A 15,277-nucleotide genomic window follows, 5' to 3' on the forward strand; every position below is an offset into this window, starting at 1 on the left:
AAAGAGCTATTTTTTTTAGCGAATGACAGACTTCAGTGCCACACAGGGAACCATGGGCAGTGCAGTGATCAAACATCCCTGAGGACGTACCTCAGCTTCAGTGTCTTTGCATTTGGTGTTTGGGGAGAGAAGGAGCAAACTCAGGCCCTGAGCTCTGAGACCGTGTGACGTGGATGGGGGGGAGTGCAGAAATACCTGCCCAAGACAATAGAGAGCACAGGGTGCTGGGGCTGGATTTTAGCAGAGGAAAAATGGGGAAAAACGAGAGGAAGGGAAAGAAATCTGCATTTGTTCAGATTTCCTTCAGTGCTGAAGGGTCCTGGTGCTGGACACAGTGGTCAGTCCCCCTCGCCGGTGAGCGGGCATCACCCGCTTCGGTTGCCAAGGAACCGCCGGAGCATAATGCAGCTGCTCCTGGCAACCATTCCACACCAGCTGGGCACCAGCAGCTGGTGGCCACAGGCAGGACCGAGGCGAGGAAGGTCCTGGGAAAGCAGAGGGAAGAGGCACCCAGGGGCTCATCCCCTGCCCGGCTGTCTCTCCCAGGCTTGCAGAGCAGTTCCTGGGTGACCCGGTAGAGCAGCAGTGCCAGGAGGACCTGGGCTTTCTGGGCCCTGCTGGTGGCTGAAGCGATGACCGCCAAAGATGAGGAGGACCTGCCGGCCTATTTCCTCAAGCAGTACAGGCAGAACCTCCTGCCCTTGCTCAGGTGAGGGGACTCCTCCACCCACCTCCATGCCCTCCATCCTCTTCTCCTGTTTCCTCCATCCCTCCTTCCCCCACGATGGCAAACTCCCCGATCTCCACTGCTTCAGTCTCCTCTCCTCCCTCCCTTGCCCAGCCCTGTTCCTCCCTGTGACCCCCCTTGCTTTGTCAGAGGGTTCCCTGCTGGGGATGCCGTGCTGCCAGACGGGATCTGAGATGGTGCTGGGTTGCTCTGGCCCGTCATCCCACTCTGGACACAGTCCAGCACCCTGCCCAGGCACCAGACCCAGCGTGTAACCTTGATGGAAACTTGTGTGGCAGGAAACACAGGCTGACAGAGGAGGGCTCCCTGTCTCCATTTGTTCACCTCCAGGAGAAGAGGAAAGAAGCCAAACAGGTGCAAAAGGCTCTGGAGGAGAAGCGAGAGGTGAGAAAGATGGGAGGGTGCTGGGGCATGGTAGGGGTGTTGTGTTTTGTTGGAGGGCAGCAACGGGCAGGTGAGTGGCTCCGGGTGCGGGCGGCCACGTCACCCTCGCTCTGGTGCTGCCAGGCCTTCAAGGAGAAGATGGCTGACATAGCCCACCGGTGGAGGGAACTCCATGCCAAGAAGGACCAGCTGAAAACCTACATGGAGAAATCTATGAAGAGGTTAAAGGTATGCCTGCTCCTGATCAGCTCCGCTGAAGTGACCCTGAGCCACAGCGCCACCTTCTCACCTCCCCTGGGGAGACAGTCTTGGGCCAGCACTTCTGTCCAAGCCTCCCTTGAGCCTGGCGGGGTGAGGAACAGGACTGGCAGGGCATGGGGGTTTGTACTGCAGATGGGGAAAGCCCTGAGAGCGCTTGGGCAGCAGGGAGCTTGTCCAGTACCAGTGTGATCTCCTGAGGGCCCCAAACATCCCCCAAGAAGGATCTCAGCCTGTCCCCACTGTTGACACCCAGGTGACTCCCAAGGGCAGATCCCAGTAGGTCTGAAAAGCAGAGTTCTGTCCCAGGTGCCTGTCTCCAAGAGCCAAGGGTCAGTGCAAGAGGGGTAGCCATGTGTTGTGGGGGTGAAATTTAGGGTTCTGCTTACTGCAGAACAATGCTTAGATGTCTCAAAGAGAAGTGCGACGTGGAAGAGTTCGGTGGCAGGTTCACTCTGTTATTCACTGCGTGGGGGAAATATGTCAAGCCGAACGCTGCTGACCTTCTCTCCAGGAGCCTGCACCCTGATAACCGTTCACTCCGGAGTCTGTGTCTCGAGCTCCAGAGGTGAACTTTCAGGCGAGGCCATATCCGTCACAGTGCGAACTCTCAGGATTCTTCTCTCCCTGAGAACAGTTTGCTGCAGAGTCTGTATTTTGGAGCTCTGGAAGCAAACTTCCAGGGCAGGCCTGTACCACACCATGTTGAACAGGGAGGGAAGATGTTCCCCAGGGTTCTGCAGCACTGCTCTGTCCCCTGTGAGTGTATCTCCTCCCAGTGCTGCTGGGTGACCCAGCTCCATCTGCCCTTGCCTTCCTTTCCTTCTGTGTGTGTGTATTGATGGGGGAAACATCACTAGGAAGATGATCACCTGCGAGTCCAAGCTCTGAAGAAAGCCGTGAGAGAAAGAGAGGAGAAAACACAAAAGGAGATGGAGCTTTTGAGGGCTAAGAAGAAACTCGAATCCCTGAAAAAGGAACACCAGAAGCTCGGCAGCCAAGTGCAGAAGCACTCCATCTTCAAAAACTACCTGGAGGATGTGGTGAAGATCTCCCCACAGGTGAGTTTGGACATGAGAGACAGATCATGGCCTCAGGGAGGGCTGTATGTGGATGTTAAACCTGGAGGAGATAAGGCAAGTCCAGGGAAATCATGACACTTGGTCAAACCCAGACACCTCAGGTGGGATGGGAGGAGGTTCCCTGCAAGCCAGGCGAGCCAAGGGGACCAGAGTGAGGGGAGGAAAAGCAGAAAAGGAGATGAAGGCTTGAGAAAACCCAAGAAAAAGTGTTAGAAGGGGGAACAGCACAGAGCTGAGGGGCATGGGGACCCCTTTGTGTCACTGTTTCACGTGACATGGATGGTTTGGGAGAAGGGCCAAGCTGCCCGAGAATGGGAGCCCAGGCAGCTGTCGGGAAAGCTGAGCCTTCTCTCAAGGGTGTGCGGGCGCCCCTCCCTGCATCGCTTGCACTCCTGCGGCCTGGCTGCCCCACTCCCATGGCTGGGTGACTTGGCCCTGGCAGCTGCACTTGTGGTTTCTTTCCTATCAGAGCACTGGGGGGTGGTACAACATCTCCCCTTGCTGCTGGCAGTGGCAGCTCTGGGACCGGCACAATGGGGCCATCAAACAGGGAATGTGGCGACGCTCACAAACCAACTGGGGCAGCAGGCTCGCCAAGAGGGGAAATCTTTCAGCTGGGGGAGGTGTTGTCCCTGGTCAGGACAGGGTGCCAAACAGCACGAGACTTGCAGTCATGAGGGGAGGGCAGGGGCATTACTAAACCCAGGATCCTTGTGCTGCAGTTTGAGGACATCCAGGACATCATTTCCCGCTACAAGCTGCTGGTGAGGACGTGCAAGGACCTGCAGCAGTCCCAAGAGAAGGACAGGGAAATGATGGAGCAAGCCAAGGTGCTCCTGGATCAGTATGAGGCAGAGAAAGCAGCTGAGATCCTGCAGTGCCGAAATGAGCTGGAGCAGCTCCAACGACGTTTTGTGCAGGCTCAAAGTGATGTCCGCTTCTGGGTGAGGAACTGCGGGATGGGCAGTGGAAGATCTCCAAGGCCTGGCTGGGTGAAGCCACAGGGTCATGGCAAGGCACAGTGGCAGACTTTGTAATTGGAGGAGATGCCTCATTTCATCCCTGCAGCAGGGGGTGCAGAATGACAAATGACAGACCAGGTCTGGAGCAGGTTATGTCAGGGCTTAAAACAAGGCCCTCACAAAACCGCCAGGATCTTTCCCTTCTTGTTTGAACTCACAGTCAAAAGAGATCTGCTACCCAGTCCTTGGGGAGGTTTGCCTCGGCACAGACCCCAAGCTTGCTCCATCACACGCCTGTTTGGTTTGTCTAGCCTGGTCAGACTCATTTCCATTCACCATTCCTTGCAGTATCATCCCTGTCATGGGGCTTCACTGTGGACCATCTCGTGGTCTCCACTGTTCATGGCTCGGGCCTCAGAGTGAAGCTGGTTTTGCTGATTTTTTATTTGTTTTCATCCTTTGCACAGCATCTGCACACCAGGGCTCACCCCTTCTCCTCCCTCCTTCCCAGTCCAACAATGACCCAACTGGTGGTCATCTGGGCTGTACCAAGGCACATGAATGTGTAGAAACGCGCACAGCTCTGCTGGCCTCTGTTCCCTTTGCATCACTCTGAGGGGGTCTTGCCAAATTCCCTTCCTGGATACTCCAGGCTGCAGGAGTTGAGTCCCACCAGGCAAAGCTGGAAAGCGCGTGGTCTGGGCGGGTGGTGGTGGGATGCGCTGCCCCCAGGGTGTCAACTATCGGGGTATCTGGAGGACCCACTAGAACGAGGGGTGCAGGAGCTGGCAGAGAGATGGGGCTGCTCAAGGAGCAGCTGTGGTAGTTCCTGGATCTGCTTCCACCACACCAAGCTGAACCAGCTCCAGCATAGCCCTGGGTAAGGACAGGTTCTTCCTAGCAAAACAAAGGAGTGTGGAAGCCAGGCTCTCCAGCACTGAAGCAGCATCTTTGCTGGGACATATCACCATGCTGTGTGTCTCTCCTTCTCCTCCCCTCCTCAGACTGCTCGCTGGGCCGACATCCAGAACAGGAATGCCAAGAATGCCCTGATGCTGACGACTATGAATATGGCCGTCCACAACCTCTTCCAGTGCGTGAACACGCAGCTGAAAGCCAAAGTGCATGTGCCGGAGGATGACAGCCTCAGACAGCTGGACATGGTAGAACCAAGCCAGACCCCCTCCCTGCCCAGAAAGAGGAGCAGTAATGACCCTCAGCTGCCCAAAGGGAGGGGAAAGCCCAGAGAAATCAAGGTGCCCAACAGACACTTCCCTTTCCCCCTGGGCTGTCTCTTGGGCATGGGGAATGGGCGGAGGACACCAGGCAAACCTGTCTCGTCCCAGGAGGCAGAGCAGGGGGTGGATGCCTGTTGGGAGCTGGGCAGGCTGGGGCAGGGGGTGCAGATCCACCCATGGCTATAGTCTGGCTTCATTCACCCCTCTGAGTCACCTGTAAAACCCCATTGTGGTGGTGCAGATCCAGCAGGGCAATTGCCTTCATCCTCCTGCTCACTTTGGTTTGTGAAATTTGCACTCCAAAAGGGCCAATGGGCTCCTCTCTGCCTCCTGTTCCCACCCCTGCTGTGACCTCTACCATCTCTCTTCCCTACCTTAAATTCAGCAGTCTATCCTGGACCTCAAAGGCATTGTTACGGAGGTGAAACGGAAGGGCATGGAGAGCCACCGGCGAGCAGCTAAGTGTGAGCATTAAGGGCAAGAGGAGGACAGAGAGCCCTAGGGATGTTGTGTTACGTCAGTGAAGTTTCAAAACCTTTCTAGCTGTTTTGTTCTGCCCAGTTGTTGAGTCCCTTTCATACTATTACAATAACCAAAGATTTTGAAGTGTCTCTCCGTTTCCTGGGAGGGTTGGAAGCATCAGAGCATCTTCACCCCAGAGGCCGTGGGGTGCCTTTTCTGGCAGGTGGGATTCTGGTTGCAGGAGACGGTGTCCCAGCAAAGCAGGCAAAATAGGGAGAGCAGGCCGGGACAGCAGGGGAGCTTCAAATAAGGATTAGTACTGGTGTTCACATTGGGACCTTCCAGCCAGACTAAGCTCTGAGATGTTGAAGAGGGACGTCACAGCAGGGGGGTCCGGTGCTTTGGAAGAGCTTCAGAGATTTTCCATCACCCCACCCAGGACATCTACAGATGTGGGTTTTGCTGCACAGCCATGTGCTGCGTACTAAAACTCACCTTCCCCCTCAAGATGTTGGGAAGGTGTGGAGAATGGATATAGGTGAAGGATGAACCAGCCAGGGTGGTTGCACCGAGCATTTGGCTGTTCATGGTGAGGGCTGACATGACGAATGCAAAACAAGAGGCCTAAAAATGGCTCTGGAGTCCCACTGTGGAGTTCAGGCTGGGCTCAGAGTCTGTTAGGGAGGACATTTGAATGCACCAAAGACCCAATGACATAAGCTTACAGATTTGTGCATCAAAGAGACCATTGATCACATACTTGCTCCCTTCTCTCCAGTGGTTTTTCCTGTCCTGAGCCCAGAGCAGTGGATTCGGCTAATGCATCCTCCAGGAAAGTCTGAGAACAGAAGGCTGCTATCAGTGAACAAATATATCAAGATTTCAGGGCTTCGAGCATTAAAGGAGATTAACCTAGGGAGGCAGTTTCTTGCCTTTCCAAAGATTTCTCAGCCTGGCCCAAAAGAGAAACATTAGGTCAAGAGCCAGAAATGGAAGGGCTGGATGTCTCGCTGCTCTGTACTCTTGCAATACCAGAGAACTCCAAAGGATCTTGTTTCTGTTCCACTTCAACCATCCTGCTGTGACACAGCCTGAGACATCTCTCTGCAAAGGTCAGAGGTGCAGAAATCATCCAGGAGCCAAGCTTCCAACGGACATTTGTAGTGGCAGAGCCGCCCCCCTGCCCCGGGGGATGGGGTTGTCCCCAGCCTGGCTGAGAGGTGAAGCCAGAGGCAAAAGAAACTGAAGGAGCACCATTAGAAGGTAATAATGAGTGAGCAATCGCTGAACACATGCGTGCAGAGCGCTGGACAGTACATGCAACCTATCATGTTATTGTATAGCACGAGTTACAACCAATCACGTTGTTGTAAGGCGCGTGGACAGGGCAACTTTGCTATAAAGCCAGCCCAGTCCGACAATAAAGCGAACTCTGTGAACATCCCATTGGTGTGTCAGGTTCCGTGTCTCGCATGGAAAAAGCAACATTTCTGCTTTGCTGTAACATAGGGGAGCCCCTCGCTGCCCCCCTAATTGGCTTGTGGGAGTCAGCAGCGTGGAAGGGAACTAAAGCCTTGGAGCAAATGTCCTGCTTGCACTGAGAGCCCGCGGCCACCAGCCAAAATACCCTGGGTCTGTCCCCGCGGGGCACCCACCCCCTGGCTCAGCACCGCCTTGTCCTCTTAGTCCCTGCAGCAGGACGAGCAGCTCAAGTGCCTCCAGGCCAGCATCATGCAGCTCCAAGAGGACTACGAGAAGTTCAGCTCAGCCCTTGCAAACCTCCAGCAGGATGGCCAGCAGGAGCAGAAGGACATCAAGGTGGGTGGCTGTAACCAGCAGGCAGAGCCCAGACTGGGACCCCAAGGGATCTGTCCCCCTGCCACCCTGCTCGCAGCCCTGCAAAGCTTCCCGATGCCTTTCCTGGAGGTTTCTGATGGGGTGGGGAGGGGAGGCAGGGGGTGCTCGGCTGGCCGGGGGGCAGCTCCGACCCTGCCGTGGCGTCACGGGCTGCTGTCTGCCTTGGGAGGCTCTGTCCCAGGCCCTGGAGAGGCTCAAGAAGCAGAAAGCAGACAAGGAGCAGCTGCTGGTGCTTGGAATCGATGAGGTAGGGGCTCGAGGGGCCCTGGTGCCAGCCAAGGGTGTCCCGGGCAGGGTGACAAACGCCCCTTGTCCCTTGGGTGCCGGCTGGCAGAACCAGCCAGGGGGAGGGAGGATTTCCAGCCCGGCTGCGGGTCCCTTGCCAGGTCCCTCTGTGACCCCGAGTGCCTTTGGCTGGTGGGAGCAACCCCACGGGGGTGATGGGGTGAACAGGGCCACGTAGCCACTTCTCCCTCTCGCGTTGTCCCTGGATCCTGTCCCCACCGCTCTCCCGCCTTTCCCCGTTGCTAGAAAGCAGACAAAGCCGCCCTGGCTGACAAAGTCAGTCGCAGCCAGTTTGAGGCATGCGAGGAGCGGCTGAACAAGTCGGTGGAGGAAGTGACGAGCCGGGTGACGGGCCAGGAGGAGGGCTGGCACCGGCTCCAGAAAGAGCTGCAGAGACAGATGGACTGCAAGGTGAGGGCTCGTCCCCTCCACGCAGAACTGGCACCTTGGGGGCCTGGCAGCCTGAGGCAGCATCCTTGCGAGGGTGCCCCCTCCCGGCTGTCCCCCTGGGGACCGCCATGTCCCATCCTGGGGTAGATGGCTGAGGGTGTCACCCGTCCACAGCTGGACCGCTGGGAGGGACCCCGGGAGCAGCAGGAGGAGCGGTGGAAGAGCCTCAGCGGGCAGCTCCAGAAGGCGCTGCAGCCAGAGCGTGACGATGCCGCTGGGATTAGGAAGTGAGTGCGATGGGGACAGCGGTGCCTTTGGCAGTGCCGGCCCTGTTCCTGCTGGCTGTCCCAGCTCGTGCCGCTGTGGTACCCTGGCGTGGGAGCCGTGTGGGCAGCGCCCCTGGGGATGCTGAGCAAGTGGCTGTGCCTTGTGCTCCTGCCAGCTGCAGCTTCCCAGTGATGGAGGAGGCACAATGAGGGGGCACGTGTGGGAGGAGCCCTCCCGAACCAATCTTGGGGGGTGGGTGCAGAGGCTTTTTGTGGCAGGGGACGGTGTGCAGGTGGGGCTGTGCCCCCCAGGAGCTCCCCAGCCCTTTTCTCCCCTCTCCAGGCAGCTGCTGCCTGGTTTCCATTGCCTGTCCTGCGATCGGCCCCTCCACATGCTGGCGCCTGTATTAGCAATCAGGACACATAACCACGGGCGTAGTTATATGCGATGCTTTATTTCAGCGCTGGGAAACCAGGGGTTCGCACCCAAAACTGACTTCCATCGTCAGTTTAGGTTACACAGTATTTATGCAGTCCATTCACATACATATTCATATATTCATTAGGATCATTAGAATATGTAACAGTTGCTCAACATTTATTGCAACATCGATTGCAACACCTTGGAACTACTTTGATCATGCGCAGTGTCCTCTGGTGGTCTTTCAGGGGGTCTTCAGGATGAAGTAAGTAGTCTTCATCGCCTCTGTCCTTTTCACCTTTTGATGCGGCACATGCGCACTACTCTATAATTGCACAACTGCTGACTAGCTTAATTTCCAGAGGTACTGTATATATTTCTCCTCATTCTAAGCATATTTGGGCTAAGATAAACACTAGGTTGATAAGATAAAGGTATGCTCAATTCCCTTATTAGGTAAAACACGGTATGCAAAGGTTGAATCAGCCTGGTACCCATCCCAGAAAAGAACATCTTGTAAAATTGATCCTGTTAGTCTCCTATTAAGATTGACTGTATTGACTGTATTAGTATAATCCCCTATAAAATTGATTCTATCTCTAACATGTCCCCCCTTTGAGAATGCTTTTCTATTCTTAGACAATGCATTCTCACCTTAATCAACTATTTTGATTATTCTTCATAAGCTGGAGGGTTTTCGAATACAGGATTATCATAATTCCTTCTCAAGACACTAAAAATGTGATCACTTGTTTGACTAAGTACACGCCTAATACCTACATACAATAAGCAGAGAAGCACAATCACAATTTCAAGTACCACTACACTTTCTAGTAGTGAATGTACCCATCCTCCCAAATTTAAGCCAAATGTCTTCAACAGAGCGCCTATCCAGCTCTGTTCTGCATCCTGCTTTGCTTTTTGCAGCTCCATCTCTGTTTGGGTCAGTTGGGAAATGTCCTTCTCAACTTCTGAAGTTACGTTTGGAATATGGATGCAGCAATGATCAATTTTGTCTTTCAAATATCCACAGACACCATTTTCTTTCAGTAACATTATGTCGAGTGCCATTCTATTCTGCAAGGTCATTTTAGTCGTAGCCTGTAATTGTATATTAAGTTCCCGAAAAGCCTTTTTAGTTATTCTAGCCAATCGATCCATTTGCCCAATCAATTTATCAATCATTTCTCTATTTCTGTAGGCCGCAATTGGTGCAAACAAAGATTCTAGTGCCCAGCCAAATTTAACACTGCTTGATGGTTCGTGCCACACATCTTCACCTACCTCTCGTTTGTGCCTAACCTGTAGAAGTTCTTGCCTATTTTTCAAGGGTGACTTTTTCCAAATAGGACATAGGGTCGGCAGTCCCAGAGTAATTTCCCTTACTGGTCCTCCTATTGGTAGGTGAGTTGTCCAGGTCCCATCACTTAAGGCCCAAACCAGATGTCCCACACTACCTATAACGCCTCTACAATCAATTCTATCTCCATCAATGCCTATTTTGGTTGCTTCCTTTGGATCCAATTGTTTCTGACAAATGCAACCTGCAATTGTTGCAACTTTAATGATGGACAGAGGTATTTCTTTTACATCTGTCTGGCAGGTTATTACTTGTGAACAATTCCACCATGGTACTGTTGTTCCTCCTGTTACATTGGACCACCGTACACACCATGGAAATGCTTCACTATATTGGTATTGTTGTACAATACTCAGTGTCCACATGTTATTCCATGATTCAGTTCTATTTTTGCTATTTTGATCTTTGCATTCCCAGTAAGTCCGTTCAACCTTTTCATTTACCGTCTCTTTGGTCCAGCTTTCATAGGTGCACTTGGTTTTCCACCCAGCACCTGAACCAAGTTTTCCTCTGAGTCTCATACAATCTTCTATTGTCATTACTTCTGTCTGGGGTCCGCTTTTTACCCATCGCTCAGTTGGGACTTCTTCTATTCTAGTGTGAGATTCACATGCTATTTTACTAGTTTTATTTACTTCTGGTAAGGTGGTAGATATTATTCCCCACTGTATTGGATCTTCAGCCGATTTTGGAATTGGAAGGCAAGCAGTGATGCTACTGGTATTCTGGGTCAATGCAAAATCTCGAATTAGCCCTATCATCAGATTCTCTGCCTGATTCTGTACGCTTTGTACTACCTGTGGCACCTGGGTACTTTCATTATTGTTTACTGCTCTTCCTGGCCTAATTTGCAATCCCATTTGAATTGTCCCATTTTCCCACCGTTTATCAGAGGCCTTGTGGAATAGAGTGGCACTTCCCCCTCCAATTTTCAAAAGTACAAACACTCTAACCAAAATCACGATTCGGTAATGAAAACCAGACATTATTGTGATGTAATCTTGAGCGTGGTAGGACCCACTATCTGCGATTTCCACAGTCTTGGAACTCTTTTCACTCGGGTATAATGTATCCAGGAGTCTACTCCAGCAACTTTGACTGCGGTGAATGTAGTCAGGAGTACTTGATAGGGTCCGTCCCAGTGCTCTTTTAAGGGTTCTTCATTCCAGGTTCTTATATACACCGTGTCTCCAGGCTCTATATCATGTACCGGATTCTCGAGCGCTAGTGGGCGATTCCGCACTAGTGCGGATCTGAGTCGATTCAATGTCCTGCCAAGAGACAACACAGAATTGTGCAAGTCCTGATTACCTTTCACATGTACCTCTGGGTTTGGGTCTGGTGCTTCATATGGTTTGCCATACAAAATCTCGTATGAACTTACTGACATCCCACTCCTAGGTTTAATCCTAATGCGCAGCAATGCTATCGGCAAGGCCTGAGGCCATTGAATTTTTGCTTCCTGACAGATCTTGCTAAGTTGCCTTTTTAGAGTTTGATTCATTTTCTCCACTTGCCCACTAGACTGGAGTCTCCATGGGGTATGTAACTCCCATTTAATTCCCAAACGTCTGCTGATTTCTTTTACTAATTCTGCCACAAAGTGTGGTCCCCTATCGGAAGATATCCCCAGTGGTACCCCAAATCTAGGGATTATTTCCTTTAGTAACCATTTTACAGTTTCTTTTGCTTGATTGGTGCGACAAGGGAAAGCTTCTGGCCATCCTGAAAAGGTATCTACCCCAACTAGTATATACCTGAATCCTCGGGTTCTGGGGAGCTCTACATAATCTATTTGCCAATAATCCCCAGGTTGTACACCTGTCTTAATTTTCCCCATTTCTATTTTTCTTCTTACTAAAGGACTATTTTTCAAGCAAATTTCACACTTAGCTGTAATAGACTTTGCCATTGTTAACATCTGGACCGAGATAATTTGTTTTCTTAGGTAAGCTACCAATGCTTCTGCACCCCAGTGACACTTCTGTTGTTCCGTCTGAAGTATTCCTCTCATAATAGTGGTTGGTACCACAACTTGTCCATTGGTGGTTACATACCACCCAGAATTATTTTTGCTGGCTCTTACTACACTTGCCAATTTTTCATCTTCTGTAGAATATTTAGGTGGTTCTGAAGGTAATAAATCAATTGCTCTTACCTTCTGGGAGACAAGGCCCACCATTGTTCTTACTTGCCGTGCTACTGACCGAGCTGTTTGATCAGCAAGCCGATTTCCCTCGATGATTTTTGATGTTCCACCTTGATGAGCTTTACAGTGCATTACAGCAACTTGTGATGGCTTTTGAATGGTCTTAAGCAGGTTCAGTATCTCCTCCTGGTACTTCATGTTTGTTCCTTGTGAAGAGAACAGTCCCCACTCTTTCCAAAGGGCTCCATGCACATGAACAACTCCGAAAGCGTATTTTGAATCAGTCCATATATTAACTTTCTTGTTTTCGCTGAGTTCCAATGCTCTGGTTAAGGCGATTAACTCCGCTTTTTGTGCTGAGGTGTTTGATGGTAAGGGCTTAGCCTCAATTACTGTCTTGGCAGTAGTGATGGCATATCCTGCATACCGCATTCCGTTCTCCACAAAGCTAGTGCCATCAGTAAAGAGTTCCCAGTCAGTTTCTGCCAGCGAAGTGTCTTTCAAATCAGGGCGACTTGCGTGGGTATATTCGATGACTTCCACGCAATCATGTTCCAGGTCTCCTTCTTCAGTACCTGCACCCAAAAACTCAGCAGGGTTCATTAGGTTAGTAGTTTTTAGAATAACATTATCTTGTTCTGTCAGAATTACCTGGTATTTCATCATTCTGCTTGCGGAAAGCCAATGGCCCCCCTTTTGTTCCAGTACTGTTGTCACCATATGGGATACAAACACTTCTATCCTTTTTCCCATAGTTAGTTTTCGGACCTCCTGGATCAGTATTACTGTAGCAGCTACCGCCCGTAAGCATGCCGGCCACCCAGCACTTACCGGATCTAGCTGTTTAGAAAAATAGCTGACAGGTCTTTTCCAAGATCCCAGTCGTTGGGTTAATACCCCCAAGGCAAGTCTTTGTCGCTCATGTACAAACAACTGAAAATCTTTGCTCAAGTCTGGCAGACCCAAGGCAGGTGCCTGCATCAAAGCTGGTTTCAATTTCTGGAAAGCCTCTCGTTGTGGCTTTCCCCACACTAAGGTCTTATTCTTCTGTGCCTCATATAAAGGTTTGGCAATAAGTCCATAGTCCATGATCCAGAGCCTGCACCATCCTGTCATTCCTAAAAAGGATCTTAATTCATGTAAGTTTCGTGGTTCTGAAATAGCACAGATAGCATGCACACGGTTTGTGTTTTCTGCTGTCCTTGAGAAAGCTCGCATCCTAAATAAATCACAGTCTCGGATACAATTTGAGCTTTATTTTTCGATACTTTGTACCCATTCATTCCCAATTGGTTCAGTATTTCAATTGTTACCTGGATGCAGAGCTCTCGCGTCTCAGTCACGATCAAAATGTCGTCTACGTATTGTAGCAACAGGTACCGTTGTCGAGGGATTATGATGTGGCCTTTCGTAGTCCATTCCTCGAGTTCCTTAGCCAACTGATTTCCAAAAATAGTTGGGCTATTCTTGAATCCTTGCGGAAGACGTGTCCAGGTTAACTGAGTTTTCCTTCCATTGTGTGGATTTTCCCATTCAAAGGCAAACAATTTTTTGCTTTCCTGGTCGAGGGGTATGCAGAAGAAGGCATCTTTTAAATCAAGTACAGTAAACCATTTATATTTCTCCTTCACAGATGTTAACAAGGTATATGGGTTTACAAATACCGGATAAATGTCCTTAGTGATCTGGTTTACAGCCCGCAAATCTTGGACTAATTGGTAACTACCATCAGGCTTCTTTACTGGAAAAATTGGAGTATTATATTCTGATTCACATTCCTCTAGAATTCCATACCTCAAAAATTTTTCAATTAGAGGCACTATTCCTAACCTAGCTTCTAGTTTCAGTGGGTTCTGCCTCAACTGTACTGCCTTGGCATCTTCCTTCAGTTCCACTTTAACGGGCTGGGCCGTTTTCGATTTCCCAGGTATGTCAGTCGCCCATACCATGGGGATCACTGCCTCCTCCACAGCTTGTGGTACCTCTGCTACTGGGTTTTCTTTTAACAGCAAAACTTGTCCTACCTTAGATTCTGGAATTTTCATTACCAGGTTTCCATTCTCGAATGTTATTACAGCATCCAATTTGGTCAATAAGTCCCGTCCTAAAAGGGAAACTGGACAATCTGGAACATATAAGAACTCATGGGTTAACTCCTTTTCTCCAAAACACAGATCTAAGGGTTGTAGGAATGGCTGTACTTCTTCCTTCCCTGTGGCACCAACAATCGTTGTCTTTTTATTACTTACTGTTCCCTGTAAAGAATTTAGCACAGAATAAGTAGCCCCTGTGTCCACCAAAAATCTCACATCCTGATCCCCCACTTGTATCGTCACCAGGGGTTCCTTACTCTGGGTATCTGTTTCTGTGCTGCCATATAGTCAGCTGTTGTTATTATACTCCCCCAACACCATATTTTGTATTGCATTCCCTGCTGCGCTTGGTACCCGACCCGTAGGGCCCGGACGATTCGGGCATTCATTTTTCCAGTGTCCTCCCTCCTTACAATAAGCACATTGATTTATACCAAGCTTTACAACAGGCCTCAGAGGAGTTCCCTGAACATTCCGAAAACCGCGCCCTCGGCCGCCTCTAGCTCCCCTGCCGCGGGCTTCCATTCCTATTCCCCTGCCTTGCCCTTGGACCAGAGCCAACAAGTCTTGCTGAGAACACCTCGACTGCTCCTTTTCTCTATTATTATAAACTTTCCAGGCTGTTTCTAACATAACATCCAGATCTCGCAATTGTGCCCCCTCCAGTTTCTGTAATTTCTTCCGAATATCATCCTGAGACTCCCCCAAAAAGATCAAAGCCAACTGGACCCTTGCTTGTTCCATTTCAATATCTAAATCCATATATCTTTTTGCAGTTTCCTTCAATCTTTCTAAAAAGGCTGAAGGGGATTCATTCTTTTCCTGCCTAACATTATACAATTTTGACCAATTCATTTGTTTTGGCATAGCAGTCTGAACACCAATTAATAACCAGTCCTGATACCTCCGGAAGCGAAGCTGACCAGCCCCAGTATTATAATCCCACCGGGGTTCCTCTTTTGGGAAATTCTCATCAACATTACCGCCCACAGCCCCATTCCGAATATCCTCTCTTACTTCATCTCTTGCTACCCGTATAACCATATCTTTTTCTGTAGAATCCATTAATGTGTCAAGAATCACCTGCAAATCATCCCAATCGGGATTCTGCGTTTTAATTATCATCTTAATTATCCTTGCAACCTTGTCTGGGTTTTCCCGGTAAGGACCAGCTGATTGTTTCCAAATCATTAGATCTCCTGGTGAAAATGGGACTTTTACATAAACTGGTTCTCCCCCCACTCCTACCGCCTGTCTCAAGGGTGCTATTACATTTGACGGTTCACCTGCCTGTCTCAAGGGTGCTATTACATTTGACGGTT

At 50.4% G+C, this 15,277-nt stretch overlaps 1 protein-coding gene across 1 annotated transcript; it reads left to right on the top strand.

Moving 5' to 3' along the window:
* The first annotated feature begins 632 nt into the window (after positions 1-632).
* On the top strand, positions 633-5,147 carry LOC136103350 (coiled-coil domain-containing protein 42-like). Its single transcript, XM_065841380.1, has 7 exons — positions 633-709; positions 1,027-1,132; positions 1,256-1,360; positions 2,251-2,451; positions 3,195-3,416; positions 4,439-4,597; positions 5,052-5,147. Exons 1-7 carry the CDS (start codon positions 633-635, stop codon positions 5,145-5,147), a joined length of 966 nt encoding a protein of 321 aa, XP_065697452.1.
* Positions 5,148-15,277: the final 10,130 nt, after the last annotated feature.

This window comes from Patagioenas fasciata, chromosome 7 (assembly GCF_037038585.1).
Source record: "Patagioenas fasciata isolate bPatFas1 chromosome 7, bPatFas1.hap1, whole genome shotgun sequence".
Taxonomy (NCBI): domain Eukaryota; kingdom Metazoa; phylum Chordata; class Aves; order Columbiformes; family Columbidae; genus Patagioenas; species Patagioenas fasciata.

Excerpts from the sequence above, each read along its gene's own strand:
- LOC136103350 (XM_065841380.1), top strand. The coding sequence starts at position 633 with ATGACCGCCAAAGATGAGGAGGACCTGCCGGCCTATTTCCTCAAGCAG. Across the intron at positions 3,417-4,438 it reads AAAGTGATGTCCGCTTCTGG|ACTGCTCGCTGGGCCGACAT; the intron begins GTGAGGAACTGC and ends TCCCCTCCTCAG. Across the intron at positions 4,598-5,051 it reads GCCTCAGACAGCTGGACATG|ATTCAGCAGTCTATCCTGGA; the intron begins GTAGAACCAAGC and ends TCCCTACCTTAA.